Here is a 17,161-nt window from a genome sequence, read left to right as displayed (position 1 = left end):
AAACTCATAAGTATAAAACACACTGATATTGCCATGGCAAAAACGAAAAACGATTAACGGCTGTTTATTACAAAAAACAATGTAAAAACTAATGTTATACTTAGAACTGAACCACATCAAACCTAGGGTGATCTTACGAGATCGGGAAATGTATGCAGATCCATCTTCATTTGTGGCATCTGTCCGTTTGCAAGGACAAGACAACGAAATTAAGGTTACAGTTGGAACATAAATGTATCAGTAGTCATATGTGTATTCCGTTAGGGTCCTCCAACTCGTGCTGACATCCGTTAATGTTCGAAGCACGACTCAAAATTTACCAATTGCAACTTTGGCTTTAATAGCAGTTATTCTCTACTAAGAAAATCATGATGAGAAATGCAAATTCTCAAATAATGATCAATTGGGAGATATATGTACTCACACCTGAAGAAGGCGCTGTTGGGAAATGCTGTTAAATAGAAATGAAATATTTAAAATTAGAAACATAAAATCATCTCTTTTGTCGTTCAGTTTTGTTCTCAACCGACTATGCGATTGTCTATTATATTGTCGGGTTGTTATCTCTTTGACACATACCCCATTTCCATTTCAAATTTGATCATTGGCAATATCCATATGAAATTCAAGATATAAGACAGACTGAACTGTGTTTGATGAATTCTTTATTTCCTGTTCAGTTAGACTTAGTGAAAAAACTTATACAAGATATGAATATATATATATATACATAAAAAATCCATTGCACCAGATACACAATAGGGTACATTGATTTCCCTTTAAACATTTTCATCACAGGTACCAATATGCAGTGAAATAAACAATAAGCACATGTTGCATTTAACGAAAAATTAAAACAAAATAAAGACACGAGACCTATTTCTGACCAGTCTATATATCCTGGTTCTACTATAGGTGTACCATATGTACCGTTATAACTTGTTATATTTGAATCAGTAAAACATTGAACAGAGAAATCGACAACATCATCATAGGTACCATTATAGGTTAAACTGGTACATGATATATTTGCAGGACTATATTCTATACAATTGAAAACTATTTTGTTCAGTGTTTGTATATTGATCATATTATAAAAATCGTCGAATTTTAGGTCAGATGTTGCAGATAACAACGTTAACAATAAGAACAATAAAATGAATTGAGTGGCGGATATTATTAGGAAAACTACCTTCCCTTTGTTCCAACGAACGAATGGTACAGATGTGCAAGCTGCCATGAATTTGAAATTCATCGAAAAAATAAGAAAAGCTATAAACATTAAATACATAAACCTGCATATGATTTGAATGTATTCAAATGCACCAAATAGTAAGGAAAGAACACATCCTAGTACTACTAGTAATGCACACAAACAAAAACATTGCTGCAGGAGATCTGAATACCTCATATAAAACGTTATTAATAATAACCAAATAAATGGAATAGTGTGTATAATAACGCTTATCCTTATAGTCGAATTACTGGATTCAACGACTTGTCCATTGCAAAAATATCCCTCTAGAACTTCGTTTCTAATTATCGATGAAAGTTGCACTGTTACGACAAAAGTCACTACCAATAAGCAGAACATGACTGAAGCAAATACTTTATAAATCTTCCCACCTAATTTTTCATATTTTGCATAATTGTTTATGTACTTGGAAGTATCGCAATTACTTTTGATTAACTCGAATGCTGAAAAACCACTGTCATTAGATAGATAAGGATTAGCTCCATTCATTATCATAGTGTCTATACAACTTTGGCTTTCTTCTGTTAAACGACACCTGTTTACAACAGAATGTAAGGGTGTATTACCCTCCCTATCAGGTGAGTTAACAAAGTCACGACAAACATTTCTGAAAGAATTTTGTAAAGTTAGATTTGAACACATACTTCTGAAAGCAGACATCGGTTTTATTTCGTAATCTCTCATCTCATCCGTGATTTGATTAGGCTTTATACACTGGTTCTGATAGGTATGGGTGAGCAATAATTTTGTTACGCTTTCACTTGTTGTGTAATGCAAAGGGGTTCTATCAAGAACGTCACGAACATTTACTTCAGCTTTATTACACAGCAAAACAGATAGTATTTCGGTATTATTGTTCATAACTGCTAGATGGACAGCAGTCAGTCCGTTGTTGTCAACCATGTCTATTTTTAGTGTCGTCTTTCTACACAAAAGTGTTCTTTCATCTACTGAGTTAATTTCAGAATATGGCTCATCGTTTTGGGGCATTTTAACAGGAAATAATACCTTCACAGCTTCTAAATTGTTACATATCACAGCGTAATGCAGGATTGTCCATCCGCTCTTTGTTTTAGAATTAATATTCTCTGATCGAATATTTGATTTCAAAATGTTTAAGTCGTTTTTCAGGACGGCTTTATGAAGATCAGTCTGGCTTAAATCATGTTCAAGAATCAAACTAGTTAACTCGTTATTGTTTGAAGTAACCATAATTGGAACATTCATTGTAAACCATCCTCGTAGGTTTACTTTTGCTCCATTGTTAACAAGTAAGCGTGCCATATCAAAGCGACATGACTTTACTGCTATATATAAAGGTGTTTCACAACATTCGGAAAAGCAGTTAACATCTGCAACAGAAACATCTAAACCAGAAACAGCTACAATAGAAACATCTTCTCCAACACCAATTAATTCTTTCACAATCTGTAAGCTACCCCCTAGAACAGCTAGAGGAAAGAAGGACTTGACAGTGGGTAGAAAAGTAAAATCTGTTCCCAGAATCGAATTACGATCTAAAGTTGTAATTTCACTCCATGCGTATTGAAAGAATTCATCGCACCCAAAGGCAACAATCCAGTACAGAAGTGTACTTCTGAAAGGTACAGCTTCTATAACTCGACTAATAGCATTCTTTTTATAATGCAATTCATCAACAGATTTAATCTTAAACATTTTTTCAAAGAATGACCCATCGCTGCTTTCATTTCGCTCGGAACTAACAATGTTCATAAATGTATATTTTGGTCCCAGCTTGCTACCATAACTTTCAGAATGGCTTCCAAATATCCGAACGAAGTTTCTATTCTTAAAGAGATGACTCATCAACAAATTTGAAAATCTCCCATTATTTAATTCAGTCCACATTCTATCATATAACGTTGAAAGACAATCCTCATTTAATTTATCTTCATGAATAAATATAATATTTTCATCCGTATTGTCGTTAATGTTTTCATTGAAATGAACTCTAACTCGATCTCTTATAAACAAAATATCACAGTCTGAAAACATAACTCTGGAATCAAACGTATAGAAATGGCAGCAGATTGTCTCTGCAAGAGCGTCGTGAATAAAATGAAAATTCCAACTGTCCTCAGTGAAATAAGATCCTATAGCAGAAAGAGCGCTATCCTCGAGATTTTTTTTATGCATGTTTCTTTCAAGTCCGCAAGTCTCCATTATTCTGTAAATTTTGTCATCATAATCATCTGAGTCAATATGAAATATACCTTTACTAATTGTTCCATTATTCAACATACATATCACCAAAATGCAATAAAGCTTTTTATTTTGATTACTAATTTGTTCAAGTTCATCCCTCAACAGTACTAATGGTTGTCTAAAGAATGCAATTCTATTTTTGAATCTCTCCTTGTCATTTGAAACTAATTTGCAAAGAAGAGGAAATGCATAATTCGTTTGACACATTATCTCAACCTCTTCGTTTTTAATTTCCTTTTCTAGGTTCTTTTTCTTAAGATGTTCTATCAATATTTTCTTCTTTTCATCCTTTGAAAGAGCATAAGACTCACTCTCTAAATCTATAACTTCTTTATTTAAAATTGTCGATGCATTTTTAAATCTTTTGTGGCGTGCTATCTGTAATCTTAGTGTACACAATAGTTTCTTCGAACCTAATTCTGTTTCCAAGCAGTTCATTAATTTTTCGTTTATTCTTTCCCATTTTTCTAACAGGGTAGGACTTAACGCGTATTTACCAAGGACATCATCAATAAGAAACACTTGTTTTTGATTTGTTTTGTATTTGATTATGTCGTCCGGGGATTCTATGGAAACGATTTCAAATCCTTCCGGTTGAAGTTTTAATGCGATATGTCGAATGGTGGCTGTCTTTCCTAATCCCGAATTGGAAGTCACCAAAATACAGCAAGAATCCTGTACTTTATCATATACAAGTTCCGACCCCTCTGTCTCATAAAAACTCTCGTCCTCTTTTCGCCATGCTTCCACAAAAGATGTATTCGCTTCTGTAATGAATTAAATAAATATATATACGAACAGTATATTTGGTGTTGATATATTAAGCAGAAACTCAATACAAAGGTTCTGAATTATCTGACAGAATCAAAATACGAAAGTTGTAAATACACATGTTTCATTGTTCCTTACATTATGCACTGTCATATCGTTATACATTGTGTAAATGCAATGTAATTTTCTTAAAGAATGACTGTTATATTTATTCTGTCTATGAAGAAATAAAATTTAAAAAAATTTGTGCACACAGAAGAACGCGCGTATCTCGTTATTAACAGTGTGCACCACATTTTTTTTTTTATGTTATTTGGAATAGCCAAATTAAAAGTGATAAATGTGGCATTCAACACCAACAAACAATTAATACATCTAACCAATTAATCAACAAGTACACTATATATACTAAATCACCAAACATATGACTTTTAAGCAGATCCTGACGTGTCTTTCTCATTTAAGTTTCTAATTATGGCACCCTCAACGGAGTTGGGGTGACATATTGTTATTCTACGTTTCTTTTTATGGCACCCTCAACGGAGTTGGGGTGACATCTTGTTATTCTACGTTTCTTTTTTTTCTTTTTATTTTTATTCTTCCACACATTTTGTCCATGCTATTTCTCGGAATTGGCTTGAACAATATTGATGAAACTATGCCATAATGTAGTCCACTATCTGAAATTGTGCAAACGGGGTATGGCATCATCAAGATGGCTGACGTTGCCATGGAAACTAAACAAATGTGAAAAAATCCAGTTTTTTGTTTTGGTGAACTATTTGGTTACTATTTAACTCAGAATCATTATATTTTTATACAATGTAGGTGCCCACTATATACAGGTGTTGGATGATTTTGGCACTCATTGGAACTACTATGTTGCCATGGAAACTACTCCAAAAAATTCAAAAATCTCAGAATGTTCCAAACTTAATGAAACTTCACAGTAACGATGAGCAACATTGGAAGATGTGGAATTTGGCGTTGGAATTTCCAAAATTGCTGTTGTTACCATGGAAACAATGCAAAAAGGTCAAAACTTTGAATTTTCACAGAACATTCTAGAACATCAATGTTTAATTTATTCTAGAGACATTAAATGGTATATGATTGTGGAGGGAAAAAATTGCAGCGGGGGTTTGACTTTGGAATATTCAAAATGGCCGCCGTTACCATGGAAACAGCAAAAATACGAAAAACTTCAAAATGCTTCAAATTTATTGAAATTTAAAACAAATGTTGCTCAGCTAATGTAGACTTGATTTTTGAGTTTGGAATTTCCAAAATGGCCGCCGTAACCATGGCTACCGCTCACCTGGCAATAGGGGAAGGGTGCCATCCGCTATTGCTTGCAATGGCAAATCTAGTTTTTATTTTTATTCTTCCACACATTTTGTCCATACTATTTCTCGGAATTGGTCAAACCCATGTTGATGGAACTATACCATGATATGAACCGCCATGTGAAGTTGTGCAAGAGACATTGGAATGGTAAAAAATGGCCGACGTTACCATGGAAACAGAACAAATGTGAAAAATTCTAGTTTTTAGTTTCGGTGAACTGTTTGGTTATGCTTTTACGCAGAATCATTATATTTTAATACAATGTAGGTGCCCACTATAGACAGGTGTTGGATGATTTTGGCACTCATTGGAACTACTATGTTGCCATGGAAACTACTCCAAAAAATTCAAAAATCTCAAAATGTTCCAAACTTAATGAAACTTCACAGTAACGATGAGCAACATTGGAAGATGTGGAATTTGGCGTTGGAATTTCCAAAATCGCTGTTGTTACCATGGAAACAATGCAAAAAGGTCAAAACTTTGAATTTTAACAGAACATTCTAGAACATCAATGTTTAATTTATTCTAGAGACATTAAATGGTATATTATGATTGTATATGATTATGGAGGGGAAAATTTGCAGCAGGGGTTAGACTTTGGAATATTCAAAATGGCCGCCGTTACCATGGAAACAGCAAAAATACAAAAAACTTCAAAATGCTTCAAATTTATTGAAACTTAAAACAAATGTTGCTCAGCTAATGTAGACTTGACTTTTGAGTTTGGAAATTCCAAAATGGCCGCCGTTACCATGGCTACCGCTCACATGGCAATAGGGGAAGGGTGCCATCCGCTATTGCTTGCAATCGCAAATCTAGTTATTATTATTTTTCTTCCACTATTTTTTGTCCGGAGCAGTTCTCGGAATTGAATTGACCAAAGTTGGTGGAACTATGCTATAATGTTGACCACCATGTGAAATTGTCCCTCTGACTTTGGAATGGTCAAGATGGCTGCCGTTGCCATGGAAACGGGTAAAATGTGAAAATTTTCAAAATTTTCAAAATGCTCCAATCTTTCTCAAACTTTACAAGAATGGTAAATGGCATGTGCTGATGTGCTCTTTGACTTTGGAATTTCAAAAATGGCTGCCGTTGTCCTGGCAATTGGGGAAGGGTGCCATCCGTTATTGCTAGCAATTACAAATCTAGTTGTCTATTACGATCTTTATCATCAAAGACAAAACGCAAACAAAATGGTAAACAATCGTCATTAAAGGGTTCTAACTCCAGCAAGGAGTCGTCGAACGATTTCCACCATATTGTATCTTCTCTTGCTGGTAAGTTTTGCTAATTAAAATGTCTATCCATCTATCATATTATTTAAGATAGAAAGAAAAACTCAAAAAGTAAGAAAAAATGTAATTAAAGGGCAATAACTCTTATAGGCATTCGACCAACAATTTCAACCATTAGCTGTTTTTGTAGAACTTATCTTGTTGATCATTTTTGCACTTGAAGGTTTGGCTCTTCCTATTATAGTGTTCAAGATAATAGAGAAACATGAACACAAAATTGTTAAATTTGTCATTTAATGGCCCTTACTTCTTTAGGAAGTCGTAGAGTATGACAGTTTTGACGTGTATGCACAATTGGTAGAGCTCAACTTGCCAAACATTTTTGCATGTCAGATTTTTTCTATTTATAACAGGTTTCAAAATAATAGACAAACTTGCATTTTTAAATCCATGTTTCATTTTTACCTATCCCGACACTCTTGGTTGGTAGATGGGGTCATCTGACACATTTTATGACTGAGACACCCCAGTGATGATTGTGGCCAAGGTTAATTACATTTGGCCCAATAGTTTCACAGAAAAAGATGTTTGTAAGTGAACAAACGACGGACGGGCGGCAAGTGATGAGAACATCTCACTTGTTCCTATGGGCCACATGATATGTGGTTTGATTGCCAATGAGACAACTATCTAAAATGAAGTGGATGTACGCATTATAGACAATCAACAATTAGAGAACATGCAGTCAGCTTTTAAAAGCCAGACGTAAATTTTAAGAAACAATTCGATTGAAACTAACATTTTTAGGTATATATCAAAACAACTTACGACAAACAAAATAATGAGGGACTGTTATAGCTGACTATATGGTATCAACTACGCTCATTGTTGAAGGTCGTACGGTGACCTATAGTTGTTTTAATATCTGTGTCATTTAGTCTCTTGTGAATATTTGTCTCATTGGCAATAACACCACAACTTCCTGTTTATGTATACATAAAAATAAACGAGATAAAAATTAGCAGGTATTCAAAGTTTTTAAACTTGTTAATTGATCAAATTGAAACGAACCTGCATAATTTTTCGGCAGATTTCCATCCTTGTAATGCGAGAAGTCACTTTCTATCTGTTCTTTTTCTTTTTCACAATCCATGTATTCTTTTTTCATCTGCTTCAGTTCTGCATTTGCAAATGTTTTTGCTTGTTCCCCATCAAGATCGTAATTCAAGATTTCATTGAGCTCGGTTGGCCTGTTTCCTATATTTAAAGATGTCAATGCCTAAATGAGAGGAATAAACAAGTAATTAATGATAAGTTAATCTCTTTTGTATTAAAAAAAAAGACAATTAAATAAGTTTAAGGCAACATCAGGCTTGAAATTAACACAAAATATAACTATAGGCTCTAAAGAGACTTTCCAACATTGTAGACGATAATTGACCTCATGGCAAAAATCTCTATTTTTTTTTATCATGTATTGATTTTCAGTACTTATACATCTTCAGATTTCAAATGTTTGGTTTTGAGCGTTCCTGATGAAGGTAAATCCAGAAAAGTGCTTCGGACGCATAAATTATTAAACGTGTTGTTTTCCATTTTTAACTGATCTTTTAGACTATTTAGTTTCTCTCTATCTTCTTTAGTTTTTGCTCAAAACACAATAGAGGGTAACGGAATTATCATTTAAGGGCAATGATACTCCTCTGAAGAGTGTCTGCTACACGTAGCTATATCGACAAAATTTGACTTTTCAATTGATCTTGCCCTGCTGAAAATTTTGTGATTTAAAGTGTTTATTTTTCTATTATCAATTTAATTCATATCAGACACAACAGAAAAAAGAAAAAAGTGTTCTCTCTAATCATTTTAGTTTTTATGATCATAGGCAAAAATATAAAAAATTATCAAAGATTTTACTTTGTTTAAAAGTTTTGATGTATATGGCTCATAATTCGATCTTAACATGTGTGCACCTTTCCGATTTTCTCTATTTATATCGGTTCAAAATATAATATAAAATAATGCATTTCACCACTATTTTCTAATTTTCGCCATATTGGCCATGTTGGTTGGCAGGTAGGGTCACTGGAAGCTTTTTTTTTTTTTTAAACTAGAGGCTCCAAGGAGCCTGTGTTGCTTACCAGATATCTTTATTTACAATTGATGCACGAAATAATGCAAATATTATACTCTTGCTTTAGTTTTAGAGATTTAAGTCAAAACCTGCATTTTTTCCCCTATGTCCTTTTTTTATTCATGTATGGCATGTTGGTTTACAGACAAGGCCATCTGATATGTTTGTCAAACTATATACCCTAATGCTGATTGTGACCAAGTTTGGTCTCAGTTGTTTCAGTGGACTTTTGTAAAAGATTACAATTTTTTTCGATTTTTTTTTAAATTTAACTTTAAAGCACAATTAGTCCATATGAGGTCAATTGTTCAGCTCGTTAATGTTGCCTTACTTGTAGATCTTACTGGCTGAACAGTATTGCTGTGTACAATTTATCTCAATCTATAATAATATTCAAGATATTAACCAAAAACTGCAGAATTTCCTTAAAATTACTAATTCAAGGGCAGCAACCCAACAACAGCTTGTCTGATTCGTCTATAAATTTCAAGGCAGATGGATCTTGACCTGATGAACATTCTTACCCACAGTCAAATTTGCTCCAAATGCTTTAGTTTCAGAGATATAAGCAGTCAAAAACTGCATTTTACTACTTTGTTCTATGTTTAGCCATGTCGGGCATGTTGGATGGCAGGCTGGTTTATTAGACATATTTTTTTCAAACTAGATACCATAACAGTGATTGTAACCATTTGTCTCAGTAGTTTCAGAGGAGAAGATGTTGTACATTTGACTTATTTGTAGATCTTACTTTGCTGAACATTATTGCTGTGTACAGTTTATCTCTATCTATAATTATATTCAGGAGCTGCAAAATTTGATTAAAATAACCAATTCAGGGGCAGCAACTAAACAACGAGTTGTCCGATTCGTGTGAAAATTTCAGGGCAGACATATCTCGACCTGATAAATAATTTTACCACATGTCAGATTTGCTCTAAATGCTTTGGTTTCAGAGATATAAGCCAAAATTTACATTCTACCCTAATGTTTTATTTTTAGCCATGGCGACCATCCGGGTCTTTGTACACATTATTAAACTAGACACCCCAAGGATCATTGTTGCCAAGTTTGGTTAAATTTGGCCCAGTAGTGGAGAAGATTTTTGTTAAAGTTAACAGACGACGGACGCCAAATATGACAAAAGTTCACTTAACTCATTTGGCCTGGTGAGATAACTAGATACACGAATGATAATTATGGCCAAGTATGGTTAAATTTGTCTGAGTAGTTTCAGAGGAGATTGTTTAAAAAGGCTACAAAATAATGGTTAAAAAATAACTACATGTATAAAGGGTAGTAACACTTTAAGGGGTCAATTGACCATTTTGCTCATGTGACTTATATGAAGATCTTACTTTGCTGATTATTGTTGCTGTTTACAGTTTATCTATATTTATAATGATATTTAAGATAATAAGCAAAAACTTCGAAATTCCTTAAAATTTTCAGTTTAGGGACAGCAACCTAAAAATGGGTTGTCTGATTCGTCTGAAATTTCAGGGCAGATAGATCTTGGTGAGTAATTTTAGCCTCATTAGATTTGCTGTAAATTCTTTGGTTTCAGAGATAAAACCCAAAATCTACATTTCATTCCTATGTTATATTTTAGCCATGGCGGCCACCTTGGGCCGGTCATCGGACACAATTTTAAAAACAAGATACCCCATGATGAGTGTGGCAAAGTTAGGTTCAGTTTGACCTAGTAGATTCAGAGAAGAAGATTATTCTGCAAGGTAACAGACGACGATGGATGAGGGACCTCAAGTGATGAGAAAAGCTCACTTGATCCTATGGGCAAGGTCAGATGAAAAGGTAAACTAAACCAACACTCTAATAGCCGATGATAGTATTCATGAGACACAACTACAATAATGATTAACTTCAAAGATATTAATCTCCAACTAAACAGTTAGATCACATGCACATTTGGATTGCGATCTGATAATATAACCGTATCTTTATTGAACTCAACTGTAACCTTTGATGGAAATGACATACATGTATTGGTGAATCGTGTGTTATACAAAGTTATTGTAAAGAAAGTCCTGATTTAGAGTCGTATTAACCTGAAGGTTTAATGAACAAGAGAAAGTTGTTAATTATGGAGAGAGAGAGAAAAGATGCTCAAGTTATGTAGCATGCTCTCGTCTAAGTAGTACATTGAGTAGACTATTTGTTTCGAGTTTGGAAAAATCGTGTTCCTCATTTGCAGTCGATACAAATATGTTAGAAAATTACGATCCGTGTTTCTATCTTCCGATTTAAACAAGGTTTCGGATCGATTAGATCTTTGAAAAGACTGGCACCATTGGTATACAATGTACGAAAAGAAAGTTGTGGTTCTTAATGCACTGAAAAGTCAGGATTATTGTATGACTCTTCGTCAGATTCTATAAATAAAACAATAGAATTAACTTTAAGATGTAGTTATCAGCGAACATATGTCTATGAAGGTACTGATATTTTTAGCATGTTTCAACTTTTTATACTAAGTCCACCATTTACTTCTGCTACATAACAACGAGGGCAAGTAAAGGCATGAATGTCGTCACCAGTGCATTTTCAAATGTAAATGCAGGTGAACCCATTTGAAACACGAAGCTGATAAATTGACTACCTCTTATTTACCTTAAAGAATTTTCAACCATCTTAGCAACCTCAAATAAACTATGACACAACCATATTGTTTTATTCAACAGAATTGTTAAACCCTCTTTGTTCTTTCAACATAAATCAAAACTAATAGTCCAGTCAAACTAAGATTTAACCTCAAACTAATTGCAACAGAAAATGTTTTAGTTCTAATCTATAGCATTATGCCCTTTATATACACAGAAAAAGTCCCATAAAATCTAACTTGAGGAAAACTCAAAATCAACATTTTAAATTTCCAATGGAAATTAACATTGGAAGGGGAGATAACTCTTACAAAAATTAGTCTTTTTTTGGTCAGTTTTTGATTGTTTTTTTGAAATTTTTGTATAGTATGATACTTTGATGGGGTTGTAAGTTTGAATTGGACTTAATTATATAATTGTCTACTCATGAAATGTACAAAACCGAAATGTTATGGGTAGTTTTATTTTTTCGTGCATTTTTGAAAAAATAATGTGAAAATTTGGTATTGTTAATATCTGCATATTGTATTTTTTCAGCAACTTACCTATTTAAAAAAACTTTAAACAACAAAAAGAAGAATACATGTTTAATTATTTTGATTAAATTTGCGAATTTTTACCCCGACATGTTGAAAAATTCAATAAATGGTGAACTAATGAATTCCGAAATCTAGAATATAGCTTGATAAAGATATGAAAACACTTTTAGAGTTGTTTGTTATACTCTAAAGACCTCTAAAAAATCAAAAATAAATACATATTTATGAATAGAAGCGGTAAAGATATAATTTTGTATCAATTTTTATTGATATTTCTGCCTTTTTTGCAAGACTTGTCTCCCCTTACAATGCAAGTTAGATTTTAGGGGACTTTTTTCTGTGTATATTTGGGGTAAAATGCTAAAGATTAAAACTTTAAAATCTTCTGTTGCAATTACTTTCGGGTTAGGGTGAAATTTATGCTAGATTGACTGGACTATAAACATCATTTCTGGCTACGGCATCTCTATAATATCCGACGTCATCAACTACCATCGATAAATTATGAATGTTTGAAGTACTTACATTACTCAAGGTGGTATGGGAGTCTAAACTAAAAATGATAGAATGTGTTCATACTTTGCCAAAATGTAGTTACTGTATATGTTGATGTTTGTTCAAAAATATAATGAAAATTATAGGTCATCGCGCATTTTCTCAAGCTACAGATTGTAACAAAATGACATATTGGCTATGGATTATACAGGAAAAACCATCATTATGTAATTATAATCTTTACTAAATGATATAATTTTAAAATGAAATACAGATGTATAGCTTTTAAAAAATGCTTTTAAAAAATCAAAACGATGGATAGGGTCACTGTGCTTTTTATCCAGTTAAAATACAAAATAGCAAATTCTATGTAGATTACTTTAGAAAATGCACTTTTCATAGTTACCTTCCTAAAATGCCAATTTCAAAACATTAAAATTCAAGCAAAAATAATCTTAACTTGTAAAAATATTAATATTTATAAGTTATATCTTACCGTGAATTTTGTTTTTTTAAATAAAATTGAGAATGGAAATGGGGAATGTGTCAAAGAGACAACAACCCGACCAAATAAAAAAACAACAGCAGAAGGTCACCAACAGGTCTTCAATGTAGCGAGAAATTCCCGCACCCGGAGGCGTCCTTCAGCTGGCCCCTAAACAAATATGTACTAGTTCAGTGATAATGAACGCCATACTAATTTCCAAATTGTACACAAGAAAATAAAATTAAAATAATACAAGACTAGCAAAGGCCAGAGGCTCCTGACTTGGGAGAGGGGCAAAAATGCGGCGGGGTTAAACATGTTTGTGAGATCTCAACCCTCCCCCTATACCTCTAACCAATGTAGAAAAGTGAACGTATAACAATACGCACATTAAAATTCAGTTCAAGAGAAGTCCGAGTCTGATGTCAGAAGATGTAACCAAAGAAAATAAACTTTTAAATACCTATTAACATCAGTTATCTGCATTCTTGTATCAAATTTTGCTAACTTAATTGAAAATCTGAACCTTAGATCACTGTTTTTTTCTAATAATCCATGATGTCGAAAGACACCGCTGCCACTTTAATATCGAAATTTGGAGCTCCCTTAGACAGTTCTAGTCATCAAACATGTATTATCAATCATTGAATTGATATGCCAGTCCGTCTGAGAATTATCTGTCGGTTGAAGGATATCTTTTGCAAAATGATGAAAGAGCTTACTCAGACGGGGATCTTGTGTAAAACAATGGTATCATGTCTCTTTTCAACTGCATTAGCTATTAAAAACTTTCTCGCCAACAAATAGAGTATTTGAATGCTCATTTGTTGCTGCAATAATGATACAGTATTGACTTACCCAGATGCTTTAGCATATCACACTCGGGACATTAACCAATTTAGGTATAAGGATTCTACAGCTGTTGTGAATTCAATACACCAGTTTTGACGATTGACACAGAAATTTCATTATAAAGCCAACAACCAAAGCCGCATTTTCATTTGCAGTGAGTTTAACACATATTTGTGTATAGATGGCTACAGCATGATTTAATATGGATTAAAAAAAGACAAAATCTGTTCGCTATTCAGACGTATACAATACTAAGAGAATTCAACGATTTAACTTCGTTCGTTCACAATTTTATCTCTGCTGATCAAACTTTTGCAAGATATCACTAACAACAGCATGAACAGTGTGCTTCTGTGGCCGTTTTTTTTTTGGAGATTATCTAACCAAAGTGGTCGAGAAATAACTACGTGGGTCATTGCAGCCTTTCAAGTTGACAAAAATAATAATCAAGACTCATTATGCAGCCATGCTTGGTCACTGTAGATGGAGAAACACAGTTTTGTTTGAAGCAGACTTTCATGTAAACATCAGCATCAACAAAATGCATGAATTTGAGAAAAGAGCCTACAACAAGGCTACTGTCGTTTGCATAGAAGGTGAAAACATTGTAATCGTAGTTAGCGTCACCAGTATTTTAGTCAACAATAGTTTTTTTCATGGCATTTCATTTTTGCTAGCCACGGGTTACGATGCAGTTCCCTCCTTTCTGGAGATCGTACCCTTTGGATAGCGAAGAAGGTAGTTGTTCAAACCCAACCGTCAAAAATGAACTGACAACGTCATGGCTAAAAAAAAGAAAATCAGACAAACGAAAGTGCAAATTTATTATTTTTTGTCTATCTGATGAGTTAAGCCTTTTTCAACTGATTTTTATAGTTTGTTCTGATGTTGTACTGTTATACCACTGTCCCAGGTTAGGGGAGGGTTTGGATCCCTCTGACATGTTTAACCCCGCCACATTATTTATGTATTTGCCTGTCCCAAGTCAGGAGCCTGTAATTCAGTGGTTGTTGTTTGTTTTTGTTAAAGCTGGGGTCACACATTCACGATTTTTACTACCGTTCTTGACAGGACCATTCCCGATTAAAATTTATTAAAAGTCTGATCAAGATCCTGTGAATCGTGGATGGAAATTCAAACTTAAATTAAAATTTGTAAAAAAAAATAATGTGATCACGACAACAATCAGATAGTGTTCAGGAAGCATCAATATTCAACCGTTTCTAAGCGAATTAGTCCCGATAATCCCGTTCTGAATCCGCTTCTAATCCGATTTGTATTTTTCGCCAGGTAAAATTCGACCGAGTCTGTCACGACTGCGTCCCGACTCTACCGAATGTAATCCAACTGAGATCAGACAGTGACCCTGACAGTGAACCGACGCTGACGGAAGTTATCCGTTCGAAAACTGTCGGCATATTCGGGATGATCAGGTACTGTCGGAACGTAATCCTATCACGGTCCGCTCTATCGCATTGCAAACGGCTTTGTCTGATCTCAGTCGTATTGTATTCTATAATTGCCGGGACTCTGACGTGGGTATCATTGACGAATTTCGTATTAATAACGGGACTGTTTCGGAACAGTTTCGGGAAAAAACTGTTCTAAATCGACAAGATCTGGATGCAATCTGGACTCAATCGGCAGAAAAACAGCTATAAAAAATTACTCCGGATCATTCCCGTTCCACAGGACACCGTCCAGAATACACAAGACATTGTTCGGAATTCGATCCGATACAGCAGAATCTGTCACGACATTGCCACGATTGTAATCCGACTAGACAAAATCGGCTGTGTTGCCCCGAATGTAACGGGAAGCACATAACTGTCGGGATGCTTTGCCGAACTATTCAGACCCTTCCCGACCCGTAGGAATCTGTTACGAATTAAAACAGTTCAGACAATGATAGGACATTTCAGATAATTGAGGATACTAATCCGACTTTTTCACTTTTCGTGTCGTATTGCTGTCTGATCTCAAACGGGAGCAATAATCGGCAATGTGTGTACCCCGCATTACATATTTGTTTTTCGTTCATTTTTTTTTACATAAATAAGGCCGTTAGTTTTCTCGTTTGAATTGTTTTACATTGTCTTATCGCGGTCTTTTACAGCTGACTATATGTGGTATGTGCTTTGCTCATTGTTGAAGGCCGTACGGTGATCTATAATTGTTAATGTTTGTGTCATTTTGGTCTTTTGTGGATAGTTGTCTCATTGGCAATCATACCACATCTTCTTTTTTACAAAAAAAAAAAAAAAAAAAAAGAAAAATGTTATATTGAACAACACGAAAAAGCACGTCAAGTAATTTGAAGCCAAATATTGTTATTGACAAATTAATGGACAAGTCGTATTATAAAAAATACCAACTCCTTAGGAACATATGTCTTCTTTGTCGGACTTTGTATGCAAATAATTTTAATTTTATTGGAATTTGGTTGATGAACACGTCCACAAGCAATAAATGCTATTAATTTATGATAGGTTATTTGTATAAACGGTGGTCGGTAATTCATTGTTTAATTGACACAAAAAAAAACAGACGAGCAAGCTATGTCCGTAGTACGTTTGTTTTTCGTTAATGTGTATTCGTTAAATATGAAAGGAAATAATAAATACACCGAATGATCCCACCTAAAATCTAAACTTTTCAATAGACGTTTAAGATTCATCTGAGTACTTTGACTTCACACTAGTTAACCATTAACATCTTTCAAACATTGGTCTTCTCACCCGTTTGTGTTTACAATTTAAAATTTAGTAAAATATATATTCACTAGTATCTTAATTGTCTGTAAAATAATTGAAATGTCTTTCCTTTCAAAGTCTGATATTTGTAATAAAATTAATAATGGAAATATTTAAAAATTATCCTTTAAGGGAAAACAGCTAGCTGAGTGGCCCCCAATGTTGCAAAGATTCACATAAAGAAACAGTAGATTGTAAATTTTGCCAAATGATTCCTATAACAAGAATGTGTCCATAGTACACGGATGCCCCACTCGCACTATCCTTTTCTATGTTCAGTGGACCGTGAAAATTGGGGTCAAAACTTTAATTTGGAATTAAAATTAGAAAAATCATATCGTAGGGAACATGTGTACTAAGTTTCAAGTTGATGTAACTTTAACTTCATCAAAAACTACCTTGACCAAAAACTTTAACCTGAACTTCGCACTATCATTTTC

The 17,161-nt window shown here is 33.9% G+C and overlaps 1 protein-coding gene across 1 annotated transcript in view; it reads right to left on the bottom strand.

Moving 5' to 3' along the window:
- Positions 1-676: 676 nt before the first annotated feature.
- The window catches only part of LOC134722999 (uncharacterized), a 30,329-nt gene continuing 13,844 nt past the window's right edge, over positions 677-17,161 (bottom strand). Inside the window, exons 3-4 of the mRNA XM_063586628.1 lie at positions 7,912-8,119; positions 677-4,248 (exon numbers count right to left, since the gene is read on the bottom strand). Coding sequence (XP_063442698.1) covers positions 677-4,248; positions 7,912-8,119 — 3,780 coding nt within the window. The remainder of the gene's footprint in view (positions 4,249-7,911; positions 8,120-17,161) is intronic.

This window comes from Mytilus trossulus, chromosome 6 (genome assembly GCF_036588685.1).
Source record: "Mytilus trossulus isolate FHL-02 chromosome 6, PNRI_Mtr1.1.1.hap1, whole genome shotgun sequence".
Lineage (NCBI taxonomy): Eukaryota > Metazoa > Mollusca > Bivalvia > Mytilida > Mytilidae > Mytilus > Mytilus trossulus.
The sequence above is the reverse complement of the archived record's forward strand: the minus strand, read 5'-3'. Positions and strand labels throughout refer to the sequence as shown.